General features: G+C 38.9%; 1 protein-coding gene across 2 annotated transcripts; it reads right to left on the reverse strand.

Moving 5' to 3' along the window:
- Window positions 1–1,420: 1,420 nt before the first annotated feature.
- STAMBPL1 (STAM binding protein like 1) lies at window positions 1,421–24,899 on the reverse strand. 2 transcript variants are annotated; one of them, XM_061459215.1, is made up of 11 exons: window positions 24,749–24,899; window positions 13,835–14,022; window positions 12,221–12,438; window positions 10,773–10,848; window positions 8,701–8,796; window positions 7,063–7,417; window positions 6,355–6,479; window positions 5,323–5,460; window positions 4,565–4,677; window positions 2,919–3,018; window positions 1,421–1,722 (listed from the first exon to the last, which is right to left on the reverse strand). In XM_061459215.1, the coding sequence occupies exons 2-11, from the start codon at window positions 13,916–13,918 to the stop codon at window positions 1,666–1,668; spliced, it is 1,362 nt and encodes a 453-aa protein (XP_061315199.1). In that variant the 5' UTR covers window positions 13,919–14,022; window positions 24,749–24,899; the 3' UTR covers window positions 1,421–1,665. The 2 variants fall into 2 exon arrangements, with proteins under 2 accessions (XP_061315199.1, XP_061315200.1); XM_061459216.1 differs by lacking the exon at window positions 24,749–24,899 and adding an exon at window positions 24,533–24,606.
- Window positions 24,900–24,932: the final 33 nt, after the last annotated feature.

A 24,932-nucleotide genomic window follows, 5' to 3' on the forward strand; every position in this document is an offset into this window, starting at 1 on the left:
AAAGTTTAGCCTCTGAAAGCATTTTATTCTTCAAACAGAACCAGTTTCAATTTTTCCAAAGTTCTGGGCAGTACCAAAGGAGCATAGCATGTGTTCAATATCAGGATGAGCATCTGCATTCTGCCTTGCATCTGCTCTATCCACAAATATTATCTATACACACCACTTCTTAACTCACAGCTGTCACGCTGGAAACGCTAATTTCTCACAGTTTGTGCCCCAGAGGTGTACGATGTGTACTACAACAATTCTGTGTGTTTTCTTTAAAGAATCTGTTCATTTGGGAGCACATCTAAACACTAATATTAGATTGAACATGTGACTTCCCCATCACATGCCCTCAGGATGGGGGGCAGCCTGTTATTTTTCTGTTGTGATTTCTGGCAAGTTCTAAAGGGTAATTAAGCTGGCTTAATACGCTTTCTCTTCAAAACTGGGTTGTTTTTATGGGGGCAGGGGGTGTAATGTAATTGAAGTAGATAATTTAGACAGTTTTTCTGTGATTTTTTTCTGATTCCATTTGTAGTCTTAAATACATAAAAACTGATATTCAACTAGAAGTATACGCATAGCAGCTGATGCTAGTGATACTGTCTTAAAAGTATATACATAAAAAAAAGAATTCACTGAGACATCTGGAAAAGGTCAGTTCTAAGGAACTTGCTACAATCTGTATGCATTAGAGTTCAGGATAAAGGATGCTATTTATTTTTGTTACCTATTTTCCTGTCTAAACTCAATAGTTTACCTCACTCCTCTGTTATGTGTTATCTTTCAAACTGTAAGCTTTTTGCAAGAGCACCTGTTATTTACCATGTCTGCATAACCCCTGGGTTCCAGATCTTGTCCAGCTTCTGACTGTTAGCACATGTTCTGAACTTTTTTGTACTAACCTTGCTATTCAAAGTACAGCCCATCTAGGTTCTTGGAACAGACACTAAATAAACTCTTGTAAGAGCAAATAACTTTGTATGGTTCTTCCTTCTAATTCTATCTACATCTTTTTATCTAACACTAGATAGATCCAAGGAATCCCTTTCGGGATAAAAGGTTTCTACTGCAGGGTCACTGGAGAAGACACATTTCTCCAGGGGACTCTGAAGTATCTCTCGTATTTCAAGATGTGATGATGCTCAGCTGTCAGGTAAAGGACTTGTGTTTTCCTAAGTATTTTCTGTTAATAACTTAGCCAAGAGTTGAGCTATACAAGGATGTGACAGAGAAAAGGATGAAAAAAGAAACCAACCCAAAATATTATATTTGTCTGTACTACATACAATGCAAAGACTCTGAAGCAGTGAAGAGATACAAGTAGCTAGAGGTCACAAAAAGCCAACCACTGTTAAAAATCTCTAGTTCTCAGAAAACAATTAATGCCAACATGTGACAGAAGAAACATTATTTATTTCAACACAGTTACTGTTGTTTGAAGTTATTTTTATTGTGGTTTATAGGTGAGATGTTTCCAGATTCAGAGGTAATGCCACTGAAATCCATCTTGAAGGAGCAACAAAATAACTCTGAAACAGGCTAGAGCAATAAATATCAAACCATTCAATCTAAAATGTATAAATATAAAATTCATTTCTGAAAATGTAGGAAAAACAGGGATCCATTTTTCTGTTTTGGCCATTTGTACAGTAACATAGTGATTGTCCATCTGTATCACCTCAGATCCAGCACAATGATCTTTATGTCTTTCCCAACCACATGGGAACATGGCTGCAAAAGAAGTCAAACCATTAGTCACAAAAATAATTTTCAGTAAAGCAGCATAACAGGGCTATGGTTTCTTTTTCATTTTCTGAGCCGCTTAGTACTATGCCTATCTATCCAGTCTTGACTCTACCTGTCACTGTGCCTGTTGACAGGCAAACCTGATCATCACAGGTATAGAATGCTCAATAAAGCAAGGACTACAACATCCAATCAGAAATAAATTTCTAAAGATAATATTGTTCAGGGTTTAGCCTGTGAAACAGATTGTAGTTCTGTGCGATTGTTTAGGTATCACAGCGTAGGATACCTCAAATGGAGAAGGAAGGTGGTGTGTGCTGCATTAGAAAAGGTGATGGGGGACAGCAGCAAGGAATGTGTGAGCACTGTTGCTCTCCTGCAGTGTTTTCAGATGTGTCTGCCCATGTAGTGGATTTTTTTTTTAAGCATTTAGGACTAGATTGTGTCTTTAGAGGCTGTGATCTCACTGGTTTTGTTGGAATATCCATGTGTTTTAGCGGTTGTACTTGAAAAGATATTTGTGTTCAATATACAATACCAGCAGTGGGTCTCATGATTATAAGTCAGCTCAAATGGGCAGTAATTTCATTAATGAACTAAGTCTGTAAAGGGTCACTGAAAAGAGCCCATTTGGAAAAAGAAGTTGTATATTTTTTCAGAGTTGGATGACCTTCTCATTATCCCTACAGTCAATGATAAAAGAAGAGAAGAAAACAACCCCAATTTCTCCTCTTTTTGAGGAGTAATATTGATATTCTGAGAGTCCTTCAACAAAGAAATGATTTCCAATGTCTTTCAGCATTACTTCTCTGTATCTGATCATTTTTATTTGAGCTATATGAGATGTTTTGTATATGAAGTGGGAGAATGAGTTTTCTTAAGAGAAAGTCTTCATTATTCAACAGTGAACATTGTTTTCTTCTGGATGACAGTGCCATTTCTGATCATTCTAACCATACTATAGACATAGCATACTATGCTAATTAAAACATTAAAAGATATGGTAGTTACTGAGAAGCCAGTGGAAAATTATGGGCAATGAAGGAATTATGGGTAACAAATTATTAACATGGAGGAAAAACTATAAAGAAATCTAACCTGAAACACATACAGTTTCTGCTTGCAGCAGAACAATTGGCAAGAATTTGAATAGTCAAAACCATGCTGGATTATATACTTACATTAAATAACCTAAGGTCCTTTGTATGTGGATGGAAACCTTTCTTTTTACAAGCAGAAACTTCTAGCATGCCAGCATTAGTAAGTCTGAAGATGCCAGTGCTGGAAAGCAAAAGATGAAATTCCTGTTACATACTGCTCCCATAATACATGTTCAAGGTTTCACATGCAAATTGCTTAGCTTAACAGAAGGACAACAGAGGGGGACTCAATGACCTTTGGTACACAGGAGCCAAGGCTGAGTTGGATACATAAAAGTATTTGAAATCAGGAGGAGTTGTATTCATGACATGATAAGGGGAAGGGAAGACTGAAAAAAAGAAATTACAGTACTGGAGCTATTCCCATTAGGCATGTTAGGCTGCTAAGGGCCGACGCTAGTTCACGCAGAAAGATAGAAACCAGAAACTTAGGTGCTCTGGATTGCATTTCACTCACTGAACTCTAGAGGGACAACTTTAAAATAGAGCAGCATTTCAGCTGGCTGGGTAAATGACTGGTGAGAGTACACGTCCTCCCCACTCTCGGGTAATTAAGCAACACAAAGTACTACAAAATGCACTGCTGCATACGTATGACCTAAAACTGAGTGTTGACCAAAATGTCAGAAACCACATCCTTCTGAAAAGAGCTGCTAGCTTCAGAACAGAACCTGACTGACAAATGTTACAGATAGTAGTAACAGGTTCCATTTGGTTAGAGAGTATCAGCATAAACTCGAAAAGAAGTCTGGAAGGCCAGAGTTTTGAAAAGTATGCAGGTGTACTCGAGGTTACAAGGCCTAGTGCATTTGTCACTCAACCTGTGTTTAGAGCTGTGCTACCTGAATGGCTCATATAGGAAACTAGGCAAGCAGAATGGGATTCACAGAAGTTATATCTACAAAGGTGGAAGGCCAGAAAGGAAGGCTGAAGCAACACACCACCTAAAAAATTGAGTTAGCCCTGGGGTCTTGAAGTGCCAAGCACTCCAAAAGAGAATCATGGAATTGTTGAGGATGAAAGGAACCTCTACAGAACCTCAACACCCTGCTTCAGCAGAATCACCTTAAACAGGTTACCCAGGACCATGTCCTGGTTTTGAGTATCTACAGGGATGTAGACTTCACACCCTCTCTGGGCAAGCTGTTCCATTATAAACCTTCATATTAATACTTACATATTTTCATTTATTTTCCAGAAACTTATTGTTTGTATTTTATGAAGTACAAAAATAGGACTTTATAAAAAATGTGATCTTTACTCTTCTACTCCCCAAACTGCATTTTCCAGCTCATCCTAGAGACATACGTCTAACCCCTCTACTTCCTTCATCAGACAGAATGAAGCTAGGTCTGTGGTAGGGCACTGACACTGAGGTCTCCAGAAGAACAGCTCCTCTCACTACCACTTGACTGAGCAGGGTATGAAAATAAATAAAATTTAAAACCTTGGGCTGGGAAAGGAGGAGGAGGAGAGAGAAGCCATAAACAATACTGTGCATGGAGACTAATTGGAATGCAAGTCTAAGCAACCTAAAGAAAGCAAACTCACAATACAGTATTCCTGCCCTTCATCCCAGATGACATGTGCTGTTTGCACTTGATCAGATTTTGCAATAAAGAGCAGGGGAAAATATCTAAATATTACTTAGAAAAATTGGAACTCACTCATTATGCTTTGGAGAACAAACAATTGCAATGGCCTCTGGCAACATTAGCTGATAAGAACAATGAGTATGAAGATCAACACTGGATAAGAATGCTGTTTGTGTTGGATGTGTCTACAAAAAGAAAAGGAAAACTCAACATCATGAAATACTTCTTACCAATCAAGGTTGATATACATTCAAGAAGGAACAATAATTTATAAGAAGTGAAAGCATCCGTACTTCCCCACATTGGTTTCTTAAGTTTCTGTTAAACCAGATTCTACATTGTTAGAGTGGCTTTTCAGTATGAGATTTATGGTGGCATATTCACAACCAGATGCACAAGCAATTTTCTGATCATGGGGAAAAGAGGTGGAATGAAGAAGCACAAGACAAAGGCAAATAACTCGACTGTCCAAAATCCCCAAGAGCGAAATTAATATAAAATTTAAACAACACGATACTTCCCTCCCCTCCCCTTTTGAATACAGTAGAAAATAAATGGCATTAGAAAGTAATAAAATACCCCTAGGTCAACATAAACAGAAGTTGTACTGGCAAATGCAGGCCCATTGTGTTATCAGGATAACTCAACTGCATTAAGAAGCACTTATCTGTGGAGAATATTAGTGCTCATTTACATGACAACAATGAGAATTAAGTAAGCAAATTAATCTGGATTATTCCAGTTCTTCAGTTTATTGTTTCCAAGGTTTTTTTTTCCACGTAGTACGCAGAGCTGATATAGAAAAGCTGGAATCTATGAGTCATACGTACATGGATCCAACCCAAAGTGAGGAGATCATACTGATCCTGAATACCAAATAACTCTTCCACATTCTCCATGTCACAGTAGTCTGGTCCTGCAGATTGCTTTGGCACTATTACATGGGTGATAGTAAATTCATTATGTGTCTGTAAAACAAACATTGACTGTTTGAAAAAATGAACTAATAAATAAATGCTAAATCAGGATCTGAAAGATGTCAGCCTATCAGCTAAACCAAAGCAGTATAGCTCTGCTGATTCCAGTGCAGCTATACTGACTTACTGCACCTGAAAACATGCTTTAACATTTTATCATGAAAACATACAGAGTAGTAGTAGTAACAACACGAGATTGTTGTATTGCAGGGTTCTCAGAGATGACTGTGAAAAGGTTGTCCTTTAAAATAACATGAAAAAAGAAGTTTGAGAATACTATTATTATTTTCTGTGACACTTATCACTACTCTTGCTATTCTTTCTCTTTACACGATTCAAATACACCTGCACATCATCTTTAATATTCTATATATGCCAGCATCATCCATGGCATGCTTCCTTGATCTAAAAAGACATTAATTGTTATCTAGGTCAAAGGAAAATGAAAACAAAATAAAAAAAACAATCCCAGCTTGAAAATCAGATGTAGTACAGCTTGATGGGGGGAGGGATTTTCTTTTTTGTTGTGTTGTTATGAATTTGATGACTCCTGTAGATTTTAACAGTCTTTATATTTCATTGTCCTGCAACTAAACCTCACTTACCTTACATGAATGCCAGAGAAAGTACTCGAAAAAGCCTGTATTGTACAGCACGTACAGCTGAAAAACTTGCTACCTTTTGTAACAGCAATGTACTTTGATCAGATGTTTCCCCAAACAGGCAAGCCTACACTGCTGAAGTGACCACTCAATTTATAATATGAAAGTTAGTTACACTAAAGGCTAATTGTTTAGATCTGCTTTTGTTCTGAAGTCAAGACATTACAGGAAAATACACACTATCAAATGTCTTCCCCAAATAAATGTGAGGGTTAAACTGTACCAGTTTTCCACAGAGAATTCCACATGTCTCTATTCCTCTTAATGTATTTGCCTCTGCTAACAGCAGAAATTTGTGACAGAGGTCCCTGGGCAAAATGACGCCTCTGAGTGCTTCTGCCAATTGAGCTGACAAAAAAGAAAGTAAAAAAAGAGAGAGAGAAAAAGGCATTTGCAGCTTACACAGTGAAGTTCCTTAAAATAAGGAAATACACAAAGTCACAAGAAATTAGTAAAAGTGAAAGAATTATAATCCCAAATCACAGATTTCTAACGAGATGAAATCTATAGCACGATCACTTCACCCTAAATTGAGGTCACCAGCCCATAAGATAAGCCCACTACCCTGCTCCTGAGGTGACAGTGAGCTGATACCATCCCTGGCCAGGGCTTATCAGGTTGAAGCACTGCAGGTTCTGCTTTTCTTGAAGTCTGTGGCAAGATTTGGAGTTCATTACACAGGAACACTAAGGCTCAGTCCCCAGATCCATCTATTGGTACTCAAATGGAAAATGTGAAACTGTGCAACTAATCTCCTCTCTTAAAATGAAGGAACTATATGGAACTGCTGTGTGTACATGAACCGGTTCATGCGTATTTCACTATGGACATCCTCACGGTGAATATATATGTAAGCATATGCAATATGTGGGCTGCTATGAATGGCAAAGAGGCAGATAAAAAAAAATTAAAGAAAAATCTCTGCACTTACTCTGAACAGCACTTAAAGTAGCTGCTGGCTTTAAGACCCGGTTTACTGGAGGTGAATGTCCAGCGCAGCCAGATTTGCTGCTTCCCTCTTTTTTTTGAAGCAGTGCGGTAGATAGGGATCTGTTGTCTGGTACAGAAATACAAGATAGCGTACTTCCATCTATCTGTTCAGACATAACCATGTTCTCTTTGATTTTCTGATCTCGAGCTAGTTCTTGCTTCTTAAGTTGATCCTCAAAGAATTGAAACTGTTCTGATTCAAGCTGCTGTTGCCTCATATGCGCGATTCGTTTCTTCTCTGCCTCTATTAGCTTTTGATGCTCTAGTTTCTTCAGAAATTCAGTTCTACGTTTGTTCTGAAACATATGAAAACCAGTGACATTCTCAAAACACTAAAAAAAGCTACAAAAAAATGAAGGGAAAGAAGCAATCTAATCGTTTAATAAAGCCACCAAATCCTGTCATTAAAAATGAAGTCTTTTGAAATTTGCTGAACTGGCAAATACAACTATATCCCCAAATGCAGTAGGATATGGAAAGAAATATAGAGAGTAAGGAATTACTAACATGAAGTTTCCAATCTGCATATGTGTGCTGCGTGCTGTTTTGTTTTTTCTTCAGCAGCTATAACACTGGCCTCATTTGCCATATATAAAGTCATCAGAACAAGACTTCGGAACAGTGATGGTAAAGAGACTAGACAGATGCAATAAGAGATCTATGAACACATGAGTTTTCTGGGTAGATTTCATAATCCATTTTGTTATCTGTTTTGTTGCTTGTTGCTGCTGTTTGGAGAAGTTGCTATTTGGAAAAATTTCTTCTGCTACTTTCTTTCCTCAGCTTCCCCTGGATTGCTTAATCTGGTTTTGGTGCATAGCCTCCCCAGCCTCAGACACATTAGGTGGCTTCTCCACCCTGGCCTATGTGCACTTGTTCCCAGGCCACCTGCTGTTCCACAAACTGCAAGGGAAGCTTTGGGTTTCGACAGCCCTTCCTCCTCCCCAGTATAGGAGAACTTCAAGCATCTTCAGAAGCAAATGAAAAAAAAAAAACAACCCACAGAAAAGCCATTTCTTAAGTGTCATGAACAAAACAGAGCAGGAAAGAAAGCCTCAAGCCGCTCAGTGACAGGAATATGGAGTCAATTTTAAGGGAAGGAAAGAAAAAGGTGTTTTTTCCCAGATACTCTTTCCAAGACGAGCTTTTAAAACTACAGACCCTGTTCTCAGTGACTTCAATACACAAGACACATGTATTTACAGTTATTTAAAGACTAAATCAGGTTCAGTTCAAACTTGAACTTATTAGGAGCTAAGGGACTTTTTCCATATACTCATACAGATGTATTAACAGTACCCTTCTTACAAAACAGAACCAGAATGCAGCCAAGATCTATTTAGATACTTGTAGACAGTTATTAAGTACCACAGCACATTTATTTCCAAGCACATATTTGCATTATTTATTTTCAAATGACCAACTGGTTAGATTCTGAGAAGTGAGAAGTCATTTTAAGCAGCCTGTGAAATGATTAGGTTCTTGTAGAACTGGCATTTTACTGCTTCGTTTTTAAGACGTTTTATATGACAGGAAAAAATTCATACCGACAGTGATTTAATAAGCATATAAAACTTACTTGATTTTGCATGTATTCTTGATATTCTAGGTTGTATTTTTTTAAAAGATCTCTCTTCAATTCATCTGTCCGTGGAAATGCAACCTCCTTCAATTTCTTTGGGGTGGGATGGGGAAGAAAGAGAGATAAGTTTATTTTCTGCTTTTTAAAAGAACCACCTGGAAAAATAAACTCAGCTGTAATACAGATCTTAAAATTACAAAATAGTAAAAACCAAAACAAAGGTACTGATCTTCTCCCAGGAAAGAAAGGAACTAATTCATCATATTATGAAACTTCTGTAGTACACTGATTTCAATAAAGCTATATGTCAGTGAAAGATGTGACATGACTACTACTTATCCCAATTCAAGATTAATCCTTCTTTTCTAGATTGCTATCTGTTATCTCTGTTTTCTTTAATAACTGTTTGATGACTAACATTTTGTTGTAGGTGTAATTTATTAAAGAAGCCAAGTCAAACTTTCAGGTAGGATCATCACAGTTTTCTCTGGGACTCCATGGACAGAAATATGTCTAAATATAGCTATTTCCAGGTGGAGAAAAAAAAATGTTTATTTGCAGAGACAGCAAGTAGCTTCCCGTGACACCCCTGTTTGTAAAACAAAAACAATGCCCCATGTTTTCTACTGATGCAGAGGCTACTACAAAATAATTTAGAGGCTGTAGGGAAAAGAGGGAAAGAGACCATTTGCTTAATCCTACTGAGTGCCCTACTGCGTGAGACAGGTCAAAAATTTGACATGAAGCATTTTGGCTTTTGTGAGAGACTGAACTGAAACCAGACTCCACTCTCCATTGTCTCAAAAACTGGTATGAGAAACTGTCCGTTATCTGAGAGATGGGTGGGAGAAGCTGAGATAAGACTCCTCCATTCATTACCTCAAGGATTGGTGTGAGGAATTGCTGTGCATTATCTCAAGGATAGCTGACAGACATACCTAGTTGAAAAGCTGGCTGAAAGGCCAGTGAAACTGGTCCACCAGGAATGTGCAGTAGGCGACATTAAGAACAGAGGTACTTAGCCCACCTCATAATGAATGGGGAAAAAGCTAATCACCCACCTCCAAAGACTACTATGGGCCCCTGGGGACACTGTCCTCTGATGCCAGCTACAGAACCCGGAGGACTCGCATTACCAAGGACAGTGACTATGAACCCTCAGGACACCACTGGATCCATGGTGGTGGCTATCTCTCTGAGCTATGAATGAATTTCTATCTTTTTTTCTGATCTGTCCTATCGCTATCTTTTTTATAGTCATTTCCTTTTTTATAATAATTGTCTTTTAATAATAAACGAACTGACAGATTTTGTTACGTGACCTGGCTTGTGTCTTAGTTTCACTCTGGGGTTCACGAATGAAATATTTCCGTCACTGGGGTTTTCCCCAGTCGGACCCTGACAGCTTTGAATATAACACCACTGAGCTTTAACTGTAGGGAAAGGATGCAAATATGGCAGCATCAAGCAAGGGGCACTTATGCTTATTCTAACAATTCTCACTGGGCAATTCCAGATAGTTTAAGCTCAGAATAAGACTGTATTTGAAATTCTCTTTTAGAAATTAAAAAAAAAGAGAAGGTAAAACTACTTCATACACAAGTGGAGGAAAAACTCTGGTATGAAGTAACTACATATTTGGTAATAAAGCAAGCAAAAATATACTTTGATTATTTAGCAGGGTAAACAAATACTGCACAGACACCAGTAATACCCACACATCTCTCTTTTCCTGTTTGCAATAGTCAGTTTGGACCATTATCTACTCATGTAACTAGGACCAGAATCAAACCCAAAGTACTGTTGAGTTAATATATAGACTTTCAGAAATAGATGTACCTGGGTTTCCAACAATCTACTAACTTCTTCATAGAGTATTCTTGTTCACTTTGTAGATGGATAATGTGATTTCCAATAATGATCAGGCGATTAAACCAAAAAAGGACATGAATCATTAGTGAAAAGAGGTGTGGTGGCTGCCATGGGGTATGTGTGAACTGGGAGTGCTGAGAAAATAGGTAGAGATTCTGGGCAAACATTTCTTAAAGGCCAAGAAACCATAACCCTACCTTAATAATATCTTGTTTTTCTGGAACTGCACATTGGTGATAGTCTCGGTGATTGGGCAGCTTTTCTACGAACAACCTAGAAAATTAAAAGTGTGTTCACTTCAATAGCTAGAGGAACATTCACAAGAACTTTTATGTTGGCAGAAAAATCAGTTTCACATAACTGTTGAACGCTGAGTTCCAGTTGACTCAGAGCAGGTTTCTACACATTTGTTTAACATTTAAATGCTTGCATAGACTTGCATGGGACACACAGGGTAATGACAGGAGATTATTTTCTACATCTAAACATATTTTGGTTAGGTTAAAAAAGAGCTAACTAGCAGCCAGCACCTAAAAATAGCTCTCAAAATCACCATACACTTAGTCAGTGTTAATAAATCCTATTTCTCCAGTCTTTATCTATCCTGACCGGAAATGCCAAATCTTACATGGGAAGTCCAGAATGCAGAACTGACTGTCATTACAGCAGTTATTTTTACCAGGCCAAGATGCACAGCTAACTGCAGTGTTCTGAACTTACCCTGGCATCTAAAGTATGGCAATACTCAGCTGCAAAGACTTTGGAATACACAGCTACTATCATTATTTCAGCAATTTGTATGATGTTCAGCTCCAGACCCTCTTTTTATAGAGATACAGATGTTTAAAATGAAGTGGACTAAGAAAGAATTTGTCTAGTTTTCAAAGCATGAGGAAAATAAGGGAGGAGGAAAGAGGTATAACATTATAAAAATTTAAAAATACACATACAAAAAACCCCATTTCAGAAGTAAGAAAACCAAACGATACTATAACAAAACTATCTAGTTTTAAATCTGCCACTGATATATTTTTCAGCTGGTTATTTTGAGAGTTGCAAAGAAAGCTCTCCAGATTTGGTGGTTTGCATGGGAAAAATAATAATACAAAGAACATAGGTTGTGGATTTTGTGTTTATTCATGTAAGCAGCAATACATTTTACTTAATCCTTTTAGGGAAGAAAACTAAAATGAGGCAAAAAGCCATTTTTTCATGTTTTTTAAGTGCTGTGCAATACTACGATCTTTAAGATCAGCAGAAGCTCATAGGGCGTAGCTACTAAAGGCTCAGAAATTTTATCTAACCATTGTTTTTTAAGCCATGCACTTTATTTTACCAACATGCTGACAGATACAGAATAATCTGTAGGAAGCAGTGCTCATAGTGTAGCCTGGTATAGTAAACTTAAACTTCTGTATATTAGGCTAGTTCACGTCTGGCAGTTAATAGATGGATAGGAGTAGTGTACTAACAGTTGAGACAAAATTACAACAAAGCCTCTAGTTAAAGATCTCCAGAGAGCAAAGCTATTCTGCAAGAACACACTTAACATTTTTCCCCTGAGCTAAAGGTGTGCCCTGTTTTCACTGCAGCTCTTCAGTTTACTCAGAATTATAAGCTGTAAAGACTACAAACAGTTTCTTACGTTATGAACTTATTATAAAACACAAAAGCATTCTCCAGGTTTCCCTCCTCCATATATACTGATGCCATTCGCTCCATCTCTACTCCAGATCTAAAGTAACGACGCGGAGTGATATCTTCATTGATTGTGATATTGCTGCCAAGTTTGCTTAAGGCACGTACTCTCTCTTCTGGGGTCACAGAGATGTCTGTATGGTCAGGAATAGCTACCAGCTTTTTCTGAAAAAGAACAGAGAGTTTGGCAAACAGAACCAGATGTTATGTTTTGCTTTCAGTAAGTGATCTTAGTCAAGAAACTCAAAGGAAATCATAGAATGACAGAATGGTTAGTGTTGGAAGGGATCTTAAAGGTCATTTAGTTCCAAGCCCCCTGCCACAGGCAGGGACATCTTCCGCTACACCAGGTTGCTCAAAGCCCCATTCAACCTGGTCTTGAACACTGTCAGGGATGGGGCAGCCGCATCCTCTCTGGGCAAAGCTTCTCTTGCTTTAGCCTATGTGAAGTATCACCGCCCTCACAGTAAAGAATTTCTTCCTAATTTCTGACCTAAATCTCCCCTCTTTCAGTTTAAAGCTATTTTCCCTCATCCTATCACTACTTGCCCTTGTAAAAAGTCCCTCTCCAGCTTTCCTGTAGGCCCCCTTCAGGTATTGGAAGACTGTTATAAGGTCTCCCCTGAGCCTTCTCTTCTCCAGGCAGAACAAGCACAGCTCTCTCAGCCTGTCTTCAAAGGAGAGGTGCTCCAGCCCTCTGATCATCTTCGTGGCCCTCCTTGGGACCTGTTTCAACAGGTCCATGTCCTTCTTGTGTTGGGGGCCCCAGAGCTGAACATAGTAATCTTTAGCTTTTTTTTCCTCAAAGCAGGCAGTGGTTCACCACCAGGAAAACAGTTAAAACATTCCAACATATTTCTTAATTGTAAATGAATAGTGATTGCAATCACAAATAAAAAGTGATCTTACCCCCTTCCCAAATCTTCAAATCAAAAAAAAAAAAAAAAAAAAGAGAAAATTAAGTAAATCTAAGGCAACACAAAGTGTGTTCTCTTTAGAAACCTCCATACATGAAATTCTACAGGATTCTGTCCTAAATTATTGTAATAATTTGATGGAGGGCCTGAATACTCTGACTCCATCACACGACTGATGGGTATAGTTCCTAATAAAGAGCAGTCAGTTTCCCTGCTCAGTCAACAGTTCACTTCAAACGTTCATTTCCAGTTTCAAACAAGGCAGTTACAGCCCAAGAAGTTAGAACTAACACTACTGAAGAAGCACAGCTGTTTATTATAATAATTAACTTCCTCTTAAGTGGCTAAATAATTGGCAACTGCAAGTTGTTTCCTCTGATGAAAATTTTTACTTTCTATTCAAAATGTTCATTTCAACTTCTTAAAAACCTGATCATTGAAGCAAGTTGAAAACCCATAAACCACATATATAGAAATAAAATATGTTGCAACAAAGCCATCAGGCAGAATGTGTGAGGAACTGGCAGTATGCAGGAAGCAACCCTTGTAGCTGACAGCCAACACTGCTAAGCATCTCTTTTGAATTGTTTCCTATTTGAAAGAGAGGGTGCTCAGCCATTAAAGCATTTCTTTGTAATACATACCAATGAGCTGACAGTGAATGATTGTTCCATATTGTTTTCTGTCTGCAAACCAAGGAGATTGCTCTTTTCCTCCAAAGTCTCCATCTGACTGCAAAGGGCAGTGGGAATCCAGCACTCTGTATTTGCAGCCAGCTGTCTCAGGGTTTATTAGCCCAAGGGAAACATAGATATATAACTGTGGTCATGTGCTGGAAAAAATAAGGCAAGTCATTCTGATTTAGTACTACATTCAAATGTCATGTAAGTTTTCATGCCTGCACCTACTCATAACCTCACTATCACAGTATTTGCATATTTAATAATAATCTAAAATTTACCAGGCATCTAGAATTTAAAATGGGAATGCATAGGGGATTATAGGACAGTTTGGACTAGCTGACTTGTTCTAATATTATAACATGTTCAAATCCACTGTAATAACAAGTTATATTTACAATTTTTACAGTAACTTAACACACCTCCCCAACTTTCAAGTGTTAAGTGAAAAGCTCAAAAGTTCAAAGACTAATCACAAAATCTGTGCTTCCTTGAGAGTATGTTTTGACAAACACAATTATAAACAGTGTGAATCTGGCATCTTTTTTTCTGCTAAACCTGTAATTAAACTGAGCACAAACTCATACCAGTAAAGTAAAGCAGAGAAATACTTCAAGCACCATGTGTTCCTGACTTCAACAACACTCGAAATACAGTGAACTCTAGTGAGCTAACTGATATTAATTGCTCCTTGCACAGCTCTGAAGAGTGAAGACAAATATTTAGACATGTGGCCATCAGAAAAAAAAAAATAAAAACCCAACTGTGAAAGGGAAATTAATTATTTAAATTACACTGGAAATATGAAAAAGAAGCTCTTAATGTGTTTCTTTTTTTCACTTACGTGCACTCAATCTAAACAGATTTGCTCCTGAATGTCAAAGGCACTTTATATGTTGCAATAATTATGCTTTATGCTTTCATAAAAGCATAAAGAGTGGGTTCAGCAAAGATATTTTCTCAGCACATCTCTCTCTAGAGGCTAGAGGACTCTGGGTTAGAGAAAAACAACCCTAATGTGTTTTTAGCTGGCTGCGTTTTCCAAGTATTGATTTCTGTATTTGGGTCTTCCTTATTTTTTCAAAAAAAACTAACAGTATCTATTAGATCAGTCATTAATTTTAACCATCAGTGCAAATATTACAGGGGACATTGAATCCATTTCAGTAATAGACTTTCTTTGAAATAATCAGAATCATCCTATTTTACTTGTAAAAGCCCTTACTGGTATTCTCATGCTGCATTATTAAATCATTCTTCCTCCACTTTTCTGTACAACCTCCCAGTCTCAATAAATATATTCTTGCTTGACTTTATATCCATGTTTTCCACTTTCAGGATTTTTATTTTCATCATCAGGTATGTCACAGGTCTGTGAATTCAATTTCAAGACCTGCTTTTTTGAAATTAAGGTATTGAAATTAAGGCATTAAAAATCCTTGCACAGCTTGTGACAAAAAAATGGAACATGTCATATATGCCCAAGGCATGAACATTAGTTGTGGTTGCAGTGCTAATAGAAACAGTTCTCTAAACAATTTAATTTTATATCACGGAGATCTGGTGTAAATGATCACCTTGGAGGAAGAGCCTATTCATTGCCTATTCATGAACTATAGAAAGACCTCAGGGGATCACAGTAATGATTTTTTTTTTTTTTTTGCTTTAGCCTATACAAAGAAACCTACTGCCTTACGCCTAGTTCCACCTGAAACCCTTCTTCAGCTGAGCCACCGTAGGTGTGGTAGACCGTGAAAGGAGAGGGCTAAAGGCTTGCCCAGGGCAGAGCTCACATTAGCCTTCTGCCCCTGCAGAAGAGACCCTGCATTCATATGCTGTGTGTCTTGGGAATAACAATTACAAAAGGAGATCTAAAATAGCTGAATGGAAGGATGGGTTTGGTCTAGAGTACGCTCAAGTATGACAACTGCAAAATATTCTAGAATTGTAGTTATATATTAAAAAAAAAATGTTCAAAAGTAAAGAAGAAATGTATTTCTATTCAGTTCTCTATTTCAGTTAGCAGCTTTTAGGCAAGAAAACTGCTTTGACTTTCTCCAAAATCTAGTGAGGAAATGAACATTTAAGAGAATGCTCTTGAGATGCTTTCCAGCGAAGGGCATGGGATATGGATCATATGCTTTTTTCAGCTATTACTTCACCTAGACCTTTCAACCTTCCTGGTAGGCAAGGGGAAAAATGTTACTGCAACAAGTGGGAAACACAAAAGCCACTAATTGGTGGTTTGCTTTGGGCCTTTAATAAAGAAGCCTATGGTATCCTCCAGCCAAAATCTTTTTGGAACTGGCACAGGGAGACATCATGGAACTCTTAACCTGCAAAAATGTCTCATTTTGATTGACTTTAAGAATATAAAGTTATAAATGTGATTTCAGTGATTTTTTTAAACTAAAGAAGTATTAATAATAAGGAAAGACAAAGTGTAATACCAGGTATTTTAAAGAGGAGATGTCTGGTAACAGCAAAAAAATCACACTTCCTTAAAGTTGTGTCAGAGTTTTGAAAGGATGAAGAAGCTCTGTCACAGTGCAGGAGCTTAGCAGAAGAATCACTGCAAATAAAAGAGGAAACTGACTGTTTAAATTTGGCTTCAGGAACACATTAAAACCCAGACACTGCAGATAAAGAATACATACTAGGATGAACTTGTATCACTTTTACAAAAATGCCAAATAAAAATCAAAGATATTAGCTATTACAGGTGGCAGCATAATTAAAAAAACCCTAAAACTAAAAAGAACATGGGCTCTATTATGACTGCGCTGCAGACACACTGGCCAGAATTATAAACAATTAAAATGCAGAAAGTTAAGCTTTACTAAAAACACCACCACAGTCAGTTCCCCGGGATGCCTTTGTGCATAATGCTCCTCATGGCACAGCTTCACAATCGCCTTCAGCTGGTTGAAGGCCATGACACTGCCAAGGGGCTCCTCTTACCCCCACCACACTTCTTTGTACTTCCTCTTTGTTGACTCCAGTGACTTCAAGACAAGTTGTAGCTGATCCAAATTAAAAACAAATAGAAATTTAAAATTAATTACTTCCTTCTCGAACTCTGATATGCAAGGGAGGAGGCAGAAACATGAAGCCAGCAAGCAGACTTGCCCATTTCTGAGGCAGTACTGTCCTAGATCAATACAAGCTAGCTTTGAAAATGCACCCTAAGAGCTTGTATAGTGCCTACAAGGATTGCCCATTCTCTTTGTCTTTTGGAAAAACATTTACATTTCACTCTAAAAGAGCAAAATACCAAACCTCTCTGTGTAACTACAACTAATTATATTCAAACATACAAAATAATTAAGCTAACACAGTGAACTACACTCCAACCCTAACCACAGGCCATAAGAAACAACGCCAGCTTGGAGCTCTCTTAGTTTATTAGAGTGCCAAGTGTTCTAAATTCAAGGACTAAAGATGCATCTTTTTCTGCTTTACAGTTTTAGGTGCTCCAACTAATTTAGATGGACTTAGGTAATGCTGATTAAGAAGAAATGCCTGGACATTTAGCATGCAAATCAAGCTTTTTCTAATTATATCTTTTCTGACAGTTATTAAATATAAGAATTTAACATCCTTTCAACAGTTAAGAAGCCTTTCTCAATTTCACTGGTAATGGCACTCCTCAACAAATCCTCAAAGAACATTTCCTTTCCTATATGATCCAGCTTCTTTTACTATGCATTAATCCTTTGCAAAATCCAGCTAGATTAAATCAGATGCTTTCAGTTATAGGAAATAGAGCAAAGTGAGAAAAATCAGCATTTTAAACAGCACTGAAAGTGATTTTTTTTCTGTTCAGGCTAACAAGCATGGTACCAAGTACCAGAGAAGTGAGAATCAGAGAGAGAAATTTTAACTTAAAAGTATATGCAAATAGTAACGCATAAAGATAGAATATGTCTATCAAGACATATAGAGTACCTCAAGAGTCGGGTAGTAAGACAGAGGTGGCATGAAAAGATCTGGAGAATGCATACACAAACTCTCATGGTTTTCTGAGAGGTAGAATGTCATAATTCATCACAAATTCCCCAACGCCCTCACAATTTGCTGCATGCTGGCATGTTTCAAACAGTTGCTAGGAAGGATGGATGTGGACAAATGAGCTTCTCTGCCTGTGCTTGGAGCCTGAGAGGCACGACCCTGCTAAGTTTTCAAGCTATATAACTATGCTCTGTGATAGCAAGATGTGGTACACATAGCTGGACAGCAAGGCTTATTAGCTCAAGCGCAGTATGAACTGTTTATGTTACACATTTTGTGTTTGCAATGGCTTGCGTAAAGCCAGCTCACAGTTTGGGCAGAAAAAGCTTTTATCTGTCTTCATGCATTCCTATGATGGGCTTTGAAATGTCCCTTTATTATGACACATCCTTCACCAGCATAACCTGGTGAAGCAGATTGTACCAGCAAAGACAGTGAAGCCAAGCAGGACCATGCTCTGCCGAAGGATGCTCACAGTGACTGGTAGTACCCCTGCACAAGCTGTGCGGCTCAAACTTGCTGGAGAAGACACAAAGAGGAGCTCAGAGTACCAGTACCTTCCAGAAACTAGCTGACTGTACAGCATGAGGACTGAATTTCAACTACTTATTATTATCTTGAGGCTGCTTTTCCATCTTCAGTTTTTCAGAAGAGGTTTTCAAATATTGAGAGAGATTTTTATATTTATAAACAAGTAACTGCCAAATTCCAGTATTGAGTTACTCATTAATAGTTACTTTGAAACATTGTTATTAGTTACTTTGAAACTTTGTTTCCCCTTTGTAACATATTTTCAAATACCAAGGGAATTAGTTGTAACACACTGACTTCACCACTGTTGGAAACATTTGTCAATATTTTGACTCTTGGTCTTACTAAAACACTGCATTAAAGACATCATGGGTAAAACTTTCCAAAGAACATTTTGATTCAAATCTTAGGTTCTGTTAAGAATAACAGGGACCTAGGGCATTAGCAATGACTTATTCTTTGCATATTTTTAAATAGTGGATTATTTTAGAAATATTCATCCTTTTGTTCTATATTTCCATGGAATGTAAAGCCCAGATGTGGTTCCCACCAAAAGCATTCACTTCAGTTCATACATAAGGATCCCAACCCTAATACTGAGAAATATTTGCTAATATACGAGATAAAATGTGACATAGTTCTGCTTTTTATAAACTACTTGACAGCGCTACTCTGTATTTAGCCCACTGTAAGAAAAAGGTTACTTCAGTATTGTCATGAGAAGTTAAAACAGTAAGACTCCATTTTTCTATGTGTGATGATGTGTGATGATTATAGAATCCTAGAATTTAGATGCGTCTCAAAATATAAAAGGGTCAGTCAGTGACTGACAGATAAAGGACTGTTTCAGGCCAATGTCTCCCATGATGCAGATACTTGTACTTCTGTACCTTGAAATGTTCAAGTCAATTTGGTGAAAAATAGGTTAAAAATGCAGGCACCAAACTCATTCAGCTCTTTTTGAAATGCCAGGCCATATACTGGCACAGTGCACGGTAATTTATACACACACTTGGTCTTCACATAAAATCTGCTAACAAACAGCCTAAATAGAAAATTGCCTTCTGCTGGTTCTCTCCAAAAGGAAACAGCATGTTCATCTGTCAACATGTTTCCTGAAACAACTGTTCACTGCTACAGCAAATGATTCAGCTAGCATAGCAAGTAGTCTCTTCTGGAAAAAACAACAAAGCATTGAATGTCATGGCAAAATCATTCTCTCGTGCAGAGAAACAAAAAAACCAAACAAAACCAACAGAATGGTTTTTCATTGCAAAGAAGCACCTCAAGGAGCTTCTTGCCGAGAACCCCACATCTTTCAATGGAGAAGTTGTTCTTCATAGTAAGAGCTACTAAACCTGTCTGTAGAAATGCCTGTCTCAGTAACAGTTCATAACACTGCCCCGTAGCTATACGACTCCATTTAAAAAACATAGCCAAGACCTCCTCCCAGGCTCTACTAATTCCCAGAGACAGCTGCCAAGCTATACAATCATCTTTCTTAGAAGTGGGTCAAGATTGTATCCTCTTGTTCACCTACTGTGAAGGCCCAGACTCACCCATCTCCCAGCACGCTGCCTACAGGTCTCTCTGCAGATTGTGCCTGCAGCATGTCAACAATAGCATCTTCACCTGCTTTGGGTACAGAGAGGGAGAAATCAGGTGCAGAGGAGATCTTCCACGCACAGATCTGCCAAACCCAAGTCTTGCTTATATGGCTACGCCATGCAGTGCTGTATCTTGCCTCACAAAATTGAGCTGTATTTTCACCTACAGAAACTGTGGGTGACATAAGGGTCTGGTTTTTTTTTTTTAGCTAAAAAGTTATACCAATTATTTGAACACTTTTATTGTTGCTGTACAAATATTTGGATTATTGCAGTTAGTTAATGTAGCCACTTGAATATCATTGACTGGCTGTTTTCTATGGACAGTTTTCCTTTTGGAACAGATACAAACATGACTGCATTAAGAAGCTACAGAAATAAAATTATATTGCTATTGGGTCAGCTGAGACTGATAAACCACTGCAATATACAGATAACATCCAAAATGACACATGGAAGATCCTGTCTTCTACTTGCTACAGAGAATATGAAAGTAGAACCTACAGGCTTTTCTCATTGCTTCAGAGCACAGAGGAGACCTCTGACTCCACCTATTTTCCCATTTATTTTTTATGCAGACTGTTTTGAAGTCAAAATCTAGTATGTTTGTGCTGCTGCAACATAACCCTATGCGTCTGAGCTGTACACATAGGTGATGGCTCTCTACCAGATTTATTAATATGCTCTATCTACAAAGATATCAGTCACTTTTAAGAGAATATGCTAAAAACAGACTAGAATTACTGAACATGGAAACATTCATCTGTGAACTGCTGAAAGTTCTTTCTCTTGTGGTTTCTTGTATCAAAACAAAACACAGTCCCTCCCTCTCCCTTTTTTGTTAACACCATTCAGTTTCAGCACAAAAGCATTTTTAGGATAATGGATAAAGTATCACTGATGTTAGAACGTCTTGGATTACAAGCAGTAGCCTTTTCAGCAGTCACTGAAATATACTTATGCAATATAGAACAGCATCTTGACAGTGACCCACTAAAAAGGTGTTCTAGACGTGACATAGAGAAACAGCGTCATTTTCCTTCCTTTAGAAAATCCACAGCAATCCCGCATGAAAATTAGTGTACTGAGGCACGGTAAACCAGAAGAGGGCAGAAATAAAAGAAATATCTGTTGTACTATAATTTATTCTTTGATGATTTAGCTGAAATACTGAAAAACGAGATACCTGCAATACACAACATCACTGATAAAACCGACTTCCAAGATAAAGACCAGCAGCTGTGTTGCTAAGGGAAACAAATGAGAGGCTAAAATCAGCACAGAGGTCTGCAACGCTTCATAGACTTCCAAGAAATGTAGAAAGCATGATTTCACAGATTTTTCTACCTGTAACCCTATTTCCCACAAAGACAAAGACCCTCCAGAATAAAAAAGGGTTAAGAAGCTTCCGGTTCTTCCTACAAAGATAATGGTTCTTCTGGAAATATTTGCTACTTAATTTTATAACACTTTCATACTCTATAACCTCTAATAAGGATATTTGTTAATTGGGTCAATAACTGGCTGCAATAATACATTTCTTGTGCAATCTGTTGAAAATTCCTATTCTGCCTTACTTCCTTATGGTTCAAAATGCAGGCGACAAGAAAAGGAGAAGTAAAATTAATTGACATTTCTGACATAGAATCATAGAATGATCTGGGTTGGAAGGGATCTTAAAGATCATCTAGTTCCAGCCCCCTGACCATGGGCAGGGACATCTTCCACTAGACCAGGTTGTTCAAAGCCCCCAAACAAATTCACATTCATCTGAAGTCTATTAAATTGTCTAGAAAGAATGAAGCTTGTCTTGTGGTCTCAAATCTACAAAAACTAATTTGGGGCATTAGTTCAATGGATTCTGACTATTTTGTACACTAATAGTTGAGTAAGCAAGGTGCAAGCAAAAAGCTAATAACTATGTTACCAAAGGATGGAATGTGGTCAACCAGTACAAATAACTACCAGTTAATCTGGCATGTTTCTGCAATATGATGCTTATAGTAAGATAACACAGTTAGTTGGTTTCATAATGAAGTCTCTGACCTCCTTCCCTATCCTAGGTGATTCAGGATTTCTCATGCTATGAGCAGATGGGGGAAAAGGAATGTCAGGCTCTATGAGAAGAATACAGTGCACTTTAGATAATTTCCCCCCCACACACTTGGATAGTTATAATATTTCATCTCTTGTAATTTGCTAAGAGTGACAATGGTAAGCATGTGTTTTATAGCAGCACTGACTGTAACACAGTCAGCTCACAGGGCTGCTTGAAAGTTAGTTGAATTACCCAGAATGTCAAAGCTGAGCACAGGCCGGCCAACAGGCTATTTATCCCAGTGCAGCTTTGCACAGGCTATTTTTGAGCTTATTGCCGAATTATTTGCTTATCCCTTCAGGATGATTCCAGTGACCTTTGCAGCCTAGCCAAGCCCCGTTCTGTATCAATGGAAAGACCTAGACATCTCTGAAGGCCTTTCAACAGTGGTTCAGAGATGCTAAAAGAGGAAGACGCTTTGCACATTGAGCCCACAGCTTCCCTAATGCAGTTCCATGTTGCTCTGAACTGTGAGTCATCTAGAACTGCCAGTAGGAAATGGTAGGCAATGGGCTGTGTCTGAGCAGGTGCCTGACTCACAGCATTACCACAAGGTATCACCATCCATGTAAAACTGAAAATGCCGGATTTTTGTAACAGGGATGCCAATGCAACAACAGTATGAAGCCACTACACACGAATCATTCACGAAATTTATGAGCAAGATAATTTGATTTAATGGACCAATACTTCTATTTATAATGGAAACTATGGCCAGAAAATTTGTTTTCTGGCATGGCAATCTAAATCTTTAATATTTATTAAAACGATATAGACAAAGACTTTCACGGCAGCAAACTAAGTTTCAGAACACAAACTTGAAATGTAACCTTTGATACAGAAATAAAATCTCAGGAATTAGATAAGAAGAGAAAAAAAAAAAATAGCCCCCTATGCATACAAGTCCAGCAGAGACCAAATATTTATTTTTATACAGCATGTGCTCTGTGTGTTCATGCATAAGTGACCTTGCCACTCCCTCAGCAGCTGAAGAGTTCATGATGCCCCTCACCTTGAGCTATACTTTTCCTCAGCTTGGTAATTAACTTCCAGGAAATGCCTGAAGGCCTGACCTTGAACATACTTCATGCACATAAAAAAAAAAACACATGAGAAATGCCTCTGCTGTAACGCCACAGCAATATTAATAATACACATGACTGCAAGATTGATCGACACTGAACCCTGTTTTTAAACATTATACTACAAAACACCCCCCCTGCACTTACAGCCATTTAAAATGCCATTAAAGAAATGTAAGCATGATTTTTTTCACCTACAGAATTATACAGGATTTGAGAGGAATGCTTCCTACGCTCTCCTGTGATCCATGAAATTCAGGGCTTGTCAATATTAGCACCTAAAGGTATGAATAAACATGCAGTATACCAGGCAGAAATGCGTTTAGTATATCAGAAAATCCAGCTGTTAGAGTAATACAATAGATTGCTTCTGCAACACCCATAACAACAAACCTGGACTCCATTCTCCTAAGAGTATTTAATGAAGTTCCGAGTCTGTATCCTATTTTCTAGGACCTGATGGTCTAAGGCAATTTATCAAATATATGCTAGCCACAGCTTTGGACAGTCAAGCTCTTCAACCTGCAATAAGGAGAAAATCCACTTCTGTGAAGACAGAACTTTCTCAAGGCTGGCCTTTGCCAGAGGAATTAATTCCTTGGGAATGACAATCCATCCAAGACTTCATAATCTCACCACTTTCTGTTCTCAGTAAAAGGTGGCTTTTTCCTGCCCATGATTTCTCAGACAAGCATTCAGAACCATAGGCATATTAAATAAAATAATTCCAAACCAAGAGGAATTCCTCCAGAAGCTACTTTTTGCCACCCTTCTGAAACAGGGTAGTGAATCCATGTGTGAGAGAAGCGTATTAGGCTCTCAGAGCACTTGCACTCAGTCAGAGGTAGGTGCAAAATGAGGTACTCGAGCAGAAACAGCTTATGGGAGAGTTACTTATGCCCAGCAAACACTGTTTCTTCTCGAGTGTTTTTTTTTTTTTACATTCTTTCACTCTAAGTTTTGATGCTGATCTTTCACAAATATATGGAAATTACTTAAAAATAGAGTGCTGTTCTGAGTTTGCTTTCTCCCTGACACAGGATAACGTTCCGAGCTCTGCTCCCCACCACACTACCTATCATTACCTATTTATGTGGGCGCAGTAAAACCCGCAGCTTTGCCCAGCGGGACTCGCTGCTCTCGCCTCCCGCACGAAGTGACACCGAGATGCCCCCGCCGCATCCCCGCACCATCCTCCTCTCCCCAGCACGCACATGCCCGAAGCTCCTCGCATACAAGTTCCGCCCTGCCTGGAGGAGGGCGATTTCCAACAGGCCTCCCGGGATCGCGGCACCTGACACCGGGGCGGGGACCGGACGGGGTGATCACACACCAGGGACATTCACCAAGGTAGCAGGGCTGATGGAGCTCGTACCGGCCACGGCTCACACGGCTCCCCGGCCCCGGAAGGGGCACGGCACGGCACAGCGCGGCGCCACCCCCTTCTCCCTCTGCCCGCAGGGACCATTGGCGCAAAGCAGCGGGATGGAAGCAGCGCTCCGCCGGCTGCCTGCCCCGCGCTTCCCGGGGAAAGGCGACGGCTGCTTACCGGATCTCGCATCCGTGTGAGCGGCTCCGGCGGCCGGTTCTGGAGACAAAGCGAGGGGCTCCCGCGGCCCTGCGGGGGGCCTAGGGGAGCGGGCAGGAGCGGACGGGCGGCCCGGGCCTCCGCCGCCGGGACTCGGTGCCGTGGGCACGCCGCTCAGGACAGGGCAGGTGCCGGCGGCACGGCG

This window comes from Pezoporus flaviventris, unplaced genomic scaffold, assembly GCF_033815535.1.
Source record: "Pezoporus flaviventris isolate CSIRO_AGI_PZ_B2104156 unplaced genomic scaffold, CSIRO_AGI_Pfla_v1 ptg000029l, whole genome shotgun sequence".
Lineage (NCBI taxonomy): Eukaryota > Metazoa > Chordata > Aves > Psittaciformes > Psittacidae > Pezoporus > Pezoporus flaviventris.